We start from the raw sequence: 14,958 nt of genomic DNA on the forward strand, positions 1-14,958 counted from the left end.
TAGCGGTTAATCCTTTTAACCGCGTTACCACTCGTTTTATGGCACGAAGTCACCATAAAACTGTGAAATAGTACGACAAAACTTTTGCGGTTATTGCATTGTTCTCCTTGTCCACTCGTTTGTCATTGCTTTAATAAGTCTTCCGTTTTATGCGGTCGGATCTGTTACCAGAATTCCATTACTTACGTAGTTCGTCGGTGTATCGATATACATACATATTCTACGTTCGATTTAAGCAAACTTTACTGGGTAATATTCGTTTCCGTCAAATATATTTGGGAACATTAGAACAGCGATCAATTTTTACCGTTACCTATTCGATCTTTTATACTCATTTCTGAAATTGTTACAATAATTAAGATACATTATCAAAAACGTTATCTTATATCAGTTTTTCTGTATTTTGTTTAGACTCTACAAAAAATATACCCATTCAATTAGTACAGTCTAAATTTAGTTCACAAGGAATCTATGTCATAGATGAAAAAACTTCACGAAACTTCACACGTTTTTGCTTCGCTTTGAAATTCATTATCTATTTATTCTATAATGATTAAAATGGAATACAATATTATTACTATACTTTTTATTATCTTTTGAAAGCTTTAATTTACAGAACGTATTCTTTATGATTTCCTTCTCACAAATATTTAAAGAAATAATCATAAAACTATTCTTCTCGGATTATAAGTATTATAATCATACCAAGTTATTAAAATATAAAGGATTCAATTTTAAAACCATTAAATATTAATAGACATAATTAGTTTTATACCGACAATGAGTTAATCACTATCCTTTACCAAATTCTACGTTTATTTAAACAAAGAATAAAATACACGCGTTCTTTTTATGTATTTATCAATAGAAATATCTAAGGAGTAAATTTACCTATTTAAAAATACATTTCATTAATAATGTACATTTTATAGACGGCAGTAAATCAAAACCAATGGCATAGCTTTAAAGATCTTTAATTATTCTATAAAACGCTTTTCAAAATTACTTCATGTTACAGCCTTTGTGAACCTAGATCCATTGTGTAAAGCTGACTTTCTTTTTTAAATATTCTACAAACCTATTATTATTCTGGTAACGAGATCCATTTAAGTACACCATTAATTCAACATTTTTATAAAATTAATTAAAATGAATCAGTATGTTTCTTTAAAATTTACCTTTTACAATCTCATAAATTTTCTTTCAATGAATATCCTTACTCCACCGTACTTCTTGTCGTAAGTTAAAAGATGTCATTAATTTTCTATAAAAGTAAGGTACCCAGATTATTACCTATAAATCTAGGGGCATGTGGTCATTTTCGAAAAGATGTAGATTATGATAGGTTTATGATAATTTCTCGAAACAATCTTATTAACTTATTGTATTTTTATGCAAGTTTATTATCCTATATAGACGTTGTACATATTTCAACATCATTAAATGAATTGTTTTTGATGAAATTTGTATGCCAATGAAGTATTGTAATATAAATTAGTTTCAATAATCATTTATCATTCTAAAATAGACTGTTAAATTTTTTAAATAATTCGTAGAATTTGAAATGACAAGAAAAGCGTCCATGAATAAATTATGATTACTGCAATTGAAACCATGAATCCCAAAGTTCACTTTTTGGCACTATATGAGTTATTCACATAGCTATTAGTAATTACTTTTAATTTAGCGTACTCAGATCGATCAAATGATATTTAAAACAATGTTAAATTTCACTCCGTACATGTGTTCTAACAACAATAACATTGAAAACAGTAATTTAAATCCTTAATATGTGCAGTTCTTGGAACTCATCAGCATAATGCTATGAACGTTGAAATGAATTTCAAAATCTTATATAAAATCATGGAATGAAAAGAAAATTGTAAGCACAGCAAGAAATAGATTAATTACACATCGTTCCAATTTAAAGGAAGAGCTAATAATTTTAATATTTATGGAATAAAATCAGTTTATAATAGCGAAATTACACTAAAAGTCATCGATAAACCTGAATTATCGTTCATACTTTGAGAGTTTATTATAAAAATACGAATCTATTCTGAAAACTAGGAACAATGATTTCCAGTGCGAAATGTTGGATAGCGAATAAACATTTTTATTTATAAAATGTAATTTGTTCATTCTAATCAAAATGTGTACTAAATTAGTTGGTAACACAATATTGCCTTCAATGATTTTCAAAACCTTTTGTACAAAAGCCTGTTATCTAATATTTTTAAAAATATGTACATACATAATTAAAGTATATGTATAATCAATATTCACAGCAAAAGTAATCAAGATTGATATTAAATTAACAAAAATATGCAGAACGATTAATTTTCTCGGAATATTAGTTCTAGACTTGTGCTATTTTCCAATTATTGGCTTCAATTCTTTTACTTGTTTTCTAAAAATCTGACCAATTCAAATTTTTTATAAACAGTTGAACATAAAGTTTAACATAATTTAACACTTAAGCACCGAACAATTTGGGATATGAAATACGCCAAATACCGCATGTTTTATGGAATCATTTAGTGGAAATTTATTTTCATTTCCTTTTTGATTTGTTGAAAACAAATCGATTTAAAAAGTATTTATAATTTTATGGTTATTACATTAATATTACTTTACTTTGTTTGAATATGAAAACATATTCTTCTGGAATAGGCATATATATAAATCCATTTTTATTTCGTAATTTAAAAAAAAATTAAATCGTACAATACATAAGGTTAACCGTTTCCTAACACATTCAGACTTCAACCCAGAAACACTATGGCATTAAGTATTAGATTTTATAACTATACATTGCTTTGTAATCTAGTTTTTGACTTTACAGGAAAAAATACGCATTAATTCGTGACCGGGTGCTTAAGTGTTAATACATATATACTTTGCTTTCAACTGAAGCTAATGTAACGAAAAATAAAATTTAACTGAAATTCCGTTCCTTTCCTTGTAGCTTTAAAATAAAAAATTTTTTCGATTATTATAGTTTATCAATAATAAATTAATTCACTGTGCAGTTACGATTGCGAAATCTCTTATACCTTAACAAAAGTAGTTTCCTATAATTAACTTCTTTTCAAAGATAGTATCACTCCTTTCGATTTATTCGAAGAAGTGAAAACAAAAAATTGTTCTGTTTCCAAAACTCTCGTTAGCCCCTGAACTACAAGTTTTCGATTCGGTAGCTTAATTCCAACCGTTGCGAACGCTACTATCCACTTATACGACTTTAATTTTGCAGTACGAGCTTCGCCTTACCGCTTCGGACAACTTAAAAGAAAATTATACAACGGTTGTAATACACGTGAAGGACGTAAACGACAACCCACCTGTCTTCGAGCGTCCAAATTATAGAACGCAGATCACTGAAGAAGATGACAGGACCTTGCCGAAACGTGTTCTAACGGTAATTATCATAATTCCGTTGGAGTTTATAGTATCAAATTTCACTGTGCATCTCTTAATTATTCTATTCTTTGAATGTTATTTATAAACTGATATTAGAAAGTATAACCAGCAGGTATTCGCCTTAATCAAAAAGGATCAGAAAATAGTCAATTAAAAAAGTAGTTGCGTCTCATGAAAGAAAAGATTAGATTAGAAAATAATTATAGAATTGACATGAAAAAAAAGAAATAAGAAGATGAGTTCGATAAAACGGAATTTTTGAGCTTCGAGAAATTGTGAAAAAATTGATAGATATCATTAGAAGGAAGAACATTGTATTAAAATATTGGGTAAATCTATTTACAAAAGTTTATTTGTTTATAAATCTATATACAAAAGTTTAAAATGTATAAACTTACATTTTAATGAAAAAATGTATAAACTTACATTTTAATGAAGAAATGTATAATGTTTATTAGTTAGCAACGAACGCAACAAATAAATCTACTAACGAATGAAGTAGTAATAAAACTCGGTCCTTTTTTCATTTGGTTTTCGACTAAAGAAACAAATTACAGTGACTTTCGCACATCATTGTACTTTTTGAATAATCATTCAATCGGTGAATTATAATTTCAATAAAATTCTCTCTCTGAAATCTAGCTACTGTACAACGCCTACATCCTGAGTCAATCCGAAAAATTAAAAGTGCACAGGAGCAAGGAGAATCAACCGCACGCTCCATCTTGGTCCTTCCAGGAAACATAGTAGCCGAGCCTCCGCGTCCCCGGTATTCGGTAAACATAAATGGCCGCTCGTAAACATAAAATTTCACTCCGGTCCATTCTGTCGCATCTGCTTTCTTCGTCATGCGGCTCAACCAATGGCGTCAACTGTTGTTCTACAGTTATTGACGCGAACGTCTGAGCAGAAGAGTCCCCTTACCCCTGTGACTTTTTAGCTTTTAGGAATGACTGAAAGCGTGACAACTGTACAGTACATGAATCGGTTTTATTAATTTTGAAAATTCACTTTAAAATAACGTCAAAGGATCATTCAAACGTTATGTTCTTTTGGAGAAATTTGAAATGCTAAACTCAAACTATATCATAAAAAGCATACAACATAAAATAAGTTTTGCGCGATATAGAGTACATAATGCACAGTACAAAAAGCAAGGATTAGAGTGTAACGCACAGTAAATTGACTATATACGACATAATTTCAAATATTCCGTTTAAAATACGGCTTTAGAATACATAATTCATGTTAAAAAGAAGAGAAAGATATTATTACTCTCTTCTGTTCAAAAAATAAATTTATGTACCCTTTTATATAAATAATATTTATTTATGTAAACAATTTCATCTTCATTACTGCATTTGATATTGAATGTATAAATATATTATTCCGTGCTTATTTCCTTTTTACACAGGTCACAGCTACCGATGGCGACAAGGATAGACCACAAAGTATTGTCTATTTCTTAACGGGTCAAGGAATCGATCCGGATAATCCTGCAAATAGTAAATTCGATATTAATCGTACTAGCGGAGATATCAACGTTTTACAGGTTCGTATATTTTCAATCTATTACTTTCAATCTCCGTTATTTTCTTCCATCCGATCTGCAACCCCTTATTTCGTTTCATCCAACTACATAAACTTTTCTGTCTTCTCCATTTAGAACACTTTACACTTTTTTATATTCCAATTCGTACATTAATATAATGTATCCTGTCATTTAGTCTAAATATTTTTGTCCTAAGAACTGAGAAAGTTAATAACTGGAACATACATATTATTTACAATTGAATAGAAGCCGCATAGTGTTTTGAGCATACTGTAACATTCATTTTTTAATTTTCTTTTACCATCACTGTACGAAATTAATCAGTGTAAGCAATTGTACGAATGAGACAGTTCAGTTTTTGTATTTTTCGAATTTAATAATAAGTACTTACAATTCTGTAAATAATCACACATTATCTAATTGTAAGATCGATAGTAGTCTGGCAGCAACACCACATAATGGAAAATAGAAAATGTTCAATTTCCATCGGTTGCTTACGTTAACAGAAGAAATATTCATTCATTTTTCAAGGGACATAAAAACCGCTTTATTGTTAGTTTTCCACTGAGAAATCGTCAATAAATTAACGATCAAGAATAATTTAGTTCGTAATCCTTTGTCAAAGTACGTCTTTCAACAGCAAGTACGGAAAATCCAAGAAAGCCTTGACGTGTTTTTTACTTTATTAAATTCGTCTTACGCTGTATGCTATTCAAAGCTTGAAGCCGTTATCGTTTTTTGCAGCCACTGGACAGGGATCAACCAAATGGAAGACCTCAGTGGCGATTTACTGTTTTTGCTCAAGATGAAGGTGGAGATGGTCTGGTCGGCTACGCTGATGTTCAAGTGAACTTAAAGGACATCAACGACAATGCGCCAACCTTCCCCCAGGGTGTTTACTATGGCAATGTGACGGAAAATGGAACATCAGGTACCATTATATTAATTAACCAATTAACTGCGTTCGACGAGTATCTTAAAACTCGAAATGATACTAATCTTTTCAACGATGAATTAGTTATTTTTTCAGATACACGTGAAATTCTTCTTCGTTTTGTTTCAGTTTTTCGTCAGAATATATTATACGTACATTTGCACTACGTTTGACAAACGTATACTTCATTGCTTGACTTTATTGCGTCTACAATGAGAGATTTTTCAAACTAAATTCCACAATTAACTGATTAATACTCTCTTTATTTTATATTAATTTATTTGTTTTATGTTTTAATATTATAAACATTTTATATCTGCCTCCGAAGGCGGGTGGTTATTTTGACCTATAATAGAATTTGTTTTTCACGCAGATTTTAAGAAAAAATTTTACCTGAAATTTGATGCATAATGCTAATTTCATATATTACAGTTTTATGTGTAAATATATATGTGCTTACTTATATGGATAAATTAATAAATAAGAAAATATTACATAAATATGACCACGGCTGTTGTTGGATTAAAATGTTCCACTATTCGCTGTGCGAGGGTTAAGTTAGAATTTGTTGACAAAGGTTGAAATAATTAGTACTTAATTGCTGTTAGAAATAGCATCGCTTGTTTAAATGATAGATTTCAAATTTGATGCATTTCTGGCAAATATAAAAATTCAAAATGAATGATAGCAGTGATTATAATAAATTTGTGTTTATTATGAAGCATTCATTTTTGTTAAGGAAAAAGTTGTTTCTTTCACTGTATAAGATAGCGCAACAATACTTTAAAATGATATTGTCTGGTGCAGACTTTATTTTTTCGTTAAGGCATGAAGAGTTCTATTTCTAACTGATTTTCTTTGATGTTCGCTTCAGGAATGGTCGTGATGACAATGACGGCGATCGACTATGACGATCCGAATGAAAGCACAAATGCTAAACTGGTTTATTCGATTGAAAAGAACGTTATTGAAGAGGAGACTGGTTCCCCAATTTTTGAAATCGAATCGGAAACTGGCGTGATAAAAACTGCGGTATGCTGCTTAGATAGAGAACGCACACCGGATTATTCTATACAAGTCGTTGCAATGGATGGAGGGGGGTTAAAGGGTAAGTACTAAAATACACAGAAACGACGAATAACCCAATTAAATGAATTCACGAAATTTTACAACTGTTTTTCATTCTTGTTTCGGACAATATCGATTTGTGTTTTCTTTGGCATGCTTTATAAAATTAAAAAATCTAGTAAAGAGTAAATAATCATGGTACACTTACGAAATACTAAAATTTATTAGAAAAATACAAAATTTTGCACACGCTATTAAAAGTACATTTTATCGTAAACTTTATTACTAAGATTTTTTTCACTACACAAATATTTATAATCTAAACGTATAAATATTATAATTGAATAAAATTTGATGACATATGTTTTACATTTGTAATAGTTTAACGAGAAGAAATCAATATTTTAGAGATCTGTTATAATAGCAAGTAGCACCTGCACAAATAATACTTAATATTATGTAAACAGTGATATAAAAAGATATCCAAAATTTGTCTTGTCATTTTTAGGGACCGGGACGGCATCTATACGAGTGAAAGATATAAATGATATGCCTCCACAATTTACGAAAGACGAATGGATCACTGAAGTGGATGAAACGGAAGGTCCAGATCTGCCGGAAATGCCAATACTTACGGTCACTGTTCACGATGAGGATGAAACCAACAAATTCCAATATAAGGTATCTTTTATAACATCGGATTCTCACTGCAATAAATTAATATATTCTGAGAAATACTGATTACTAATTACTAAGACGTGAAATAATATTTACAAATATTACATACTACGAAAATCATGATTATATTAACGAACACTTAAAATAATTTACATTTTTAGTTCTTATTGTGTTATGTAAATTTGACGCTCTTTAAGCACTTTCTATTAAAAAAACAATTTTATACGAACAAATACAACTTGATAAAAGGGAATAGTTTTTAAAGAACGAGATTAAACTTGATTATTTTTCTTTGATCTGTACAACACTGACTTTACAAAAATTCATTGTATGAATTAATAGGTAATAGAGAACAGTGGTTATGGTGCCGATAAATTCACCATGGTGAGGAACAATGATGGCACTGGATCTTTAAAAATTGTGCAATCATTAGATTACGAGGACCAATTGCAGAGCAACGGATTTAGATTTAAGATACAAGTCAACGATAAGGTACGTTTACATTTAAAGTCAATAAATTATTAAATCCGTATTTCATTTGAAGTTTGAAGTTAAAAAACAAATTTTTATCATTTCTATTGTTTTTGCACAGGGTGAAGATAATGACAACGATAAATATCATGTCGCTTATTCTTGGGTCATAGTGAAACTTCGCGATATAAACGATAATCAACCACAATTTGAAAGAGCGAATATTGAGACCACTGTGCCGGAAAATGCCCCTATAGGAGACAATTTAGAAACATTCAATGCGACAGATCCTGATCAGGGTGGGAAGAGTAAAGTTTTTTACTCGATCGATAGATCTTCTGACCGCAAACGACAATTCTCCATCAACGAAAACGGCACGGTATCCATACAGAGAAGTTTAGATCGGGAAGAAACTCCACGACATCAGGTATGTAACTTATAATATGTTATATTTTTCAATTTTCCCCCACCCATTATTTGATACTCTTTCAATTTTCAACATCGTACAAACGGAACTATAAGGTTGCAATTTTTGGAAAGGTTAATCGAAACAATTTCTACAACATTTATCATTTTCACGAAAATCAGAAATAGAGCAATCCAATTGCAGTACTACCATTAATAAGAATAAATTTGTAATTATATAGGTTTTTAGACCTCCCTCAGATGATTTTAGAAAAATTATAATGAAATAGCAACATTGAGAAAAAGCACTAAACTGTAATTTCACCAAAAGTTTATTCAATATTTATTCTTATGTAATAATTTCTTAAAATTATATAAAACCGTCTTTGGTAACATAATTTTTGTAAAAATATGGTTTTAGTTAATTCTAGTTTTCTTTCTATCCATTTTTATGCGGATTTCGTAAGTACTTAATTTTCTGTACAATTGAACTAGTACTTTTACGTTGCATTTTCATTACTACAAAATCTTATAGTGCGCCACACGCTTTTTATAACTACTTACATTGTTACTAACATAATTTAGTAATAAGTTCATTCTTGAAAATGTTGAATTCTTTTCGAATAATTTTATTGATACAACCATATTAGTCTCCAATAGTCACAAACATAATGTAGTACACACACAAATATTTAAATGTCACTATATATAATTTCAAAGGAGTGAAAAATTCCTTTCGAATCGAAAAAAAGAACACGAATGAACAAAAAAAAGGAATTAACTTATAAATTCAAATTAGCTTCGATATAATGAAAATCTTTACAGGTGAAAATCCTAGCCATCGACGACGGCATCCCACCGAAAACCGCGACAGCTACGTTAACTGTGATCGTTCAGGACATAAACGACAATCCGCCAAGATTCTTAAAAGATTACCGACCGGTGCTGCAGGAGCATTTACAGCCGAAGAAAGTTGTGGAAATTTCAGCGACTGACGACGACGACCGATCGAAAAGCAATGGTCCGCCGTTTACTTTCAGAATGGATCCAAAGGCAGACGACGTGATTCGAGCCAGTTTCAAAGTTGAGAGCGATAATAGTAAGTTTTCGAACGAGCCCGTTATTCCCGTGAAACGAACTTGTTAGTTGTAGTTCGGTAGTTCCCTTAACAAACGTGACCTTTTTGTTTCTTCAGAAGGGGCAAATGGAGATGGTATGGCCATTGTATCCGCGTTACGGACCTTTGATAGAGAACAACAAAAGGAGTACTTGATACCAATCGTTATCAAGGATGCCGGAACTCCTTCAATGTCTGGAACTAGTACCTTAACGGTTATTATCGGGGACACTAACGACAACAAAATGCAGCCAGGATCGAAAGACATATTTGTATATAATTACGCAGTATGTACTCTGAATTTCATTTTCTTAAGTGTTTATTGATGTTTATTTTTATCTTTCCTTTCTACAGAGATGTCTATGAAAATTAAAATATCCATTAATTCTTCCATTATAATCTGAATTTAGTGAAGTTGAAAAATATAATTTAGTTCATTTTAAATTTAAAATATAAAAATAACTCCAGTATCCAGTTTGTTTATTAGATCTAACAATGAGACTGCACTTACAAAAAGAAAATAGAACACTCCCTTTTCTAACATTGATCTTAATCTAGAAAGGTATAGGCAATAAACAATTACAGTTCCATTGCGATTAAACTGTTGAAGATTATACAATGTCGTTATGTTATTAGTGATTTTTCTTTAAACAAACGTGTGTTTAATTGATTGTGGATCTATCTGGTTCTAAAAGCGAGATTCTAAATTCCACTTCTAAATGTATACTAATAGTATAGGCACGATAGTTTATAGATTTATGCACTCTAAAAAAATCAGATGGAAAGAATTAGATATTTATGGAATTATTGTGGAGAAACAGATAAAGAATATCGTTAAGAAGTTAATAAATCGTTTATATTTTCAATTAATTGATTTTATTTGTGTATTACATAAGAAATAAATCTAATTAAATTGCAATTAGAAAGAAAGTGGATATTTCAGGGACAATCACCAGATACTGAAATAGGTAGAGTTTACGTCTATGATTTGGACGATTGGGATTTACCGGATAAAAGGTTCTATTGGGAAGGTTTAGAGCATGCACAGTTTAAACTGGATGAAGACACTGGTATGATTACCATGAAATTAGGTACACACGATGGTAGATACCATTTACGATTCAAAGTCTACGATCGGAAACATACCCAAACGGATGTACCTGCAAATGTAACTGTGACCGTGAAAACTATTCCTCACGAAGCTGTTCTGAATTCTGGCTCTGTTCGAATATCCGGTATAACGGACGAGGATTTCATTCGCGTTTGGGATTATAAGGTAGATAATTTTTCAATAATCATTGAAATGATAATTACACTGGTCAGTATGATTCTTTTCTTAAAAGATTTAATGAGTGACCTTAACTCTTTGCGGATGACAATTTTTTAAGCTTTCGAAAACCTTCATTAAAAAGTCGAGTTACGCATCGACGTTTTAAATACTAGAAAAAAGAAAACTACATATTAATCTCTCGTTATTTGAATAATTAAATTGTATTTACTTAAATTATTAAATTATATTATGGTATTCTTTTGACAAGAAATTTAATTTTCAACGCTATTTTTCAGTCTCAAACACAATCACGGAGTAAAGCAGAATTATTCAGGGAAAAATTAGCGCATTTATTGAATATCGATAGAGATAATGTCGATGTGTTTAGTGTGCAATTACGAAGAATGCATCCGCCGTTAACGGACGTCAGATTCGCAGCACATGGATCACCATATTATAAACCTGTCAGATTGAATGGAATGGTGTTAATGCATCGTGAAGAAGTAAGATATTGAATTTTACTTGTATTCAATTATATGCGTTTAATTTTCTAAATTAATCATTTGGAATTACACTGTGTATAATATGATAAAAGAGAATACGTAACTAGATTAAGAATTAGTCAATTTCTTTACATACAAATCGATGAAGTACAGTGAATTAAAATAAAATTTGAAACATATTTTCCAAAGGTACCTTAAAAAAAATCTTATTTCATGCAAAAGTAAGCGATCAATTAATCAATAGCAGTTGATATGACCATAAGTATTTACTTATAAAAAGTAATAAGTTCATAAAAGTGAAACACTATTTTACATTTTTTAGATCGAAAAAGAAGTAGGAATTAACATAACGATGGTGGGCATCGATGAGTGTTACTACGAGAATGAAATGTGTGAAGGTAGTTGCACAAACACCTTAGATATCAGCAGCTTGCCGTATATGGTCAACGCAAATAAAACTGCTCTTGTCAGTGTTCGGGTGGATGTAATTGCCGAGTGCACTTGTGGAGCAAGGAATTTTAGCAAAGGAGAGTCTTGCAGAAATAGCCCTTGCTACAACGGTGGTCGCTGTGTAGAGGGTCGCTTTGGATTATCGTAAGCATTGTTTTGTTGACATTCATATGTTGAAGCTCTTATACTACTGGCATTATCTCCAAATAATCTGTGGACACTCTCTATACACATTATATATTGTACTAATATGTTAACTCTGACTGTCTAATGATTGTCGAAATGCCATTATTATTGAAAGTAACATTTTTTGAGAATTAAGTTTCAAAGCCACATCTGAATTTAAGAACGTCAATATAAAAAGGACGCAGTGAATTTAAGAAATTTTACTACAAAAATTTAGAATCTGAATATTGTCATCTTTTTACCCTTCATATTCATTTTAACATAGATCTCCAAGAAATAACTAAATCTTTTTATATTATATACATTAAAATATTACATTAGTCGGCTACTATAGACTGCAAACTTTAGGTACTGAACTAATTTCATTTTGTTCACAATCATTATCTCTTATTTTCTATTTCACTTATAGAAAGTATAAACACAATGTGAAAATATTCATAAACTTTATATATGGACACGTGTTTTCAAATAATCCCTCATAATGCATACTGAGCATCTTGAGCATACTCGTTCAAATTGAGAATTAATTCACTTTTCCATCATATAGATGTCAATGTCCTTCTGGCTACAATGGTCCAAGGTGTCAACAGACTGCAAGAAGTTTCCGTGGAAACGGTTGGGCTTGGTATCCTGCTTTGGAGATGTGTGATAATAGTCACTTGAGCTTTGAATTTATAACGAAGAAACCTGATGGTCTACTCTTGTACAATGGACCTATTGTTCCTCCTGAAACTGACGAAATTATGGTCTCTGGTAAGTCACTATATATTGTTTCATTTAATTCTGTTTGCATATTTATTAGGATATAAGTAAGTTCAAATTGCTCCTCAAAAAGATAATCATTAGCATTTGCTTACATAATGCACTGCCATATATAAACATTATTTTACAAAGAAATTAAGAAATAATCCAAATGAACTTGTTAGGAGAACATATATATTTTAATGTTTTGAACTTTTATTTCGATACATATTTGAATTTTTTGTATTATATACATGATACAGATGTATATTTTGAAATAATGAATTTTTAAACAAAATAAATGTTTTTTTCTAACAAACGTAAAATTACGAGTTTTTGCACAGATTTCTTAAACAAATGTTTCTGAAATCATACATCTCAAACGTGACCTATCGTAAACACTAATGTTCAGAGACTATAATTTTTCTACCCGCAAAATATATTTTCGACGATATGATTTAAGAGGCTTTTAATGTGAAAGAGTTAAATGCTGGACTGAAGAATTCAATTTACTGGCCAGGCTTTATAGTAGTACTGTTCTAATATATTGCATTGCGAATCTACTACGTGTACTGACCGTGAACCGATGTTCCAACATTTTTAACTATTAACGACTGAATTAATATTAAAGAATTAGAAAGGTAGCACATTTCGAAGAAGGTAAATGTTTTCCAATTCCAGAAAATATTTTTAACATGATGGAATTTTTTATCTTAACAAACTCAATAAAAAGTTTCACAACAAATCGTCTTTTGTGTTTTCAATTTGAAATATATTTAGTTCTATTATAATAAAACTATACAAAACCATTAATTGGTCCTTTGAAAAGTTTTTCTATGTTTAGTACATACTTAATCAACATTACTGGGATATTAAAAAAGGAACAATGTCAATAAATTTTAAATATCTTTTTAAATTCATAGATTTTATATCCGTCGAGTTGGAGCGTGGAATACCCCGATTGTTAATAGACTTCGGATCTGGTACCTTAGAACTGAAAGTAAAACCAAAAACAACTTTGGATGATGGAGAATGGCACAGACTTGACATTTTTTGGAATACAGAGGTTTGAAATATTCATATGTTGTTATATTGTAACATGAAGGCATAATTATATATCATCTTAATAACATAACATTATTCTATGCATGGCATATCTTTAAGAGGGTTTAACTGTGAAGTGTTTCTTCTTTATTTTTATAAAAACAATTCAGTTTTATTGATTGCACTTTTTATACAATCATATTATTTATAAAACATATTTATTTTATATAGTACCAAATAAGAAACACTTTTATCATATACATATAATAATAATAATTATAATACATTTGAAACATTTCTTATATTTGAATAAAATTAATAACAAATAAGATTAAAGTTTTGTTTAAGGACCATTAGAATAAAAAGTTCAATCACTCAAAAATATTATTTGTATCACAGACCGTGAAGCTGATTATTGATTACTGTAAGTCAGCACATATCTCGGAACCGGAAGACGGCTCTTCTCCAGAATTCAACGACACTACTTGCCAGGCTCAAGGCACAATACCGCCATTCAATGAATACTTAAACGTAAATGCACCTCTTCAAATCGGTGGGTTATACGTCGAGCAGTTCGACCCGAGTCATTATAAATGGAAGCATATGCCAGTCGGAAAAGGTTTCGATGGTTGCATCAAGAACCTCTTCCATAACAGCAAGCTTTATGACTTGGCTCATCCTGGTCTTTCGAGAAACAGCGTAGCTGGCTGCCCTCAAACAGAAGAAATCTGCAATAACCAGGAATCTACCTTCCGCTGCTGGGAACATGGAACTTGTGTGGGAAGCTTCAAGGAAGCTAGGTGTCAATGCAATCCAGGATGGACTGGTCCAGGTTGTATGACACCCACCATTCCAACAACGTTTAAACCACAGAGCTATGTGAAATATGCCTTATCCTTCGAGCCAGATAAATATTCTACTCAGGTGCAATTAAGATTCCGTACCAGAGAGGTTCATGGTGAACTATTCAGAGTCAGTGATCAACATAACAGAGAATACGCTATACTGGAGGTTAGTGACTTGTCCACTTATCCATTTGAACTTTTAAAATCATTTTAAACCCTTTATTAAGAGAACATCACCAAAAATTGATTTTAGGAATTCTGTTTTAGTGTC

General features: G+C 30.8%; 1 protein-coding gene across 3 annotated transcripts in view; it reads left to right on the top strand.

The window, feature by feature from the left end:
• Window positions 1-14,958, top strand: part of LOC116424766 (neural-cadherin) — a 446,688-nt gene that overhangs the window by 421,647 nt on the left and 10,083 nt on the right. For all 3 annotated transcript variants that reach the window (XM_076367977.1, XM_076367978.1, XM_076367979.1), the window contains 15 exons: window positions 3,257-3,421; window positions 4,838-4,975; window positions 5,720-5,906; window positions 6,784-7,017; window positions 7,486-7,658; window positions 7,998-8,147; window positions 8,248-8,553; window positions 9,357-9,630; window positions 9,727-9,935; window positions 10,592-10,924; window positions 11,215-11,421; window positions 11,744-12,015; window positions 12,605-12,810; window positions 13,722-13,864; window positions 14,242-14,853. In XM_076367977.1, the coding sequence (XP_076224092.1) occupies window positions 3,257-3,421; window positions 4,838-4,975; window positions 5,720-5,906; window positions 6,784-7,017; window positions 7,486-7,658; window positions 7,998-8,147; window positions 8,248-8,553; window positions 9,357-9,630; window positions 9,727-9,935; window positions 10,592-10,924; window positions 11,215-11,421; window positions 11,744-12,015; window positions 12,605-12,810; window positions 13,722-13,864; window positions 14,242-14,853 (3,609 nt within the window). The remainder of the gene's footprint in view (window positions 1-3,256; window positions 3,422-4,837; window positions 4,976-5,719; window positions 5,907-6,783; window positions 7,018-7,485; window positions 7,659-7,997; window positions 8,148-8,247; window positions 8,554-9,356; window positions 9,631-9,726; window positions 9,936-10,591; window positions 10,925-11,214; window positions 11,422-11,743; window positions 12,016-12,604; window positions 12,811-13,721; window positions 13,865-14,241; window positions 14,854-14,958) is intronic.

Source organism: Nomia melanderi, chromosome 5 (genome assembly GCF_051020985.1).
Source record: "Nomia melanderi isolate GNS246 chromosome 5, iyNomMela1, whole genome shotgun sequence".
NCBI classification, from domain to species: domain Eukaryota; kingdom Metazoa; phylum Arthropoda; class Insecta; order Hymenoptera; family Halictidae; genus Nomia; species Nomia melanderi.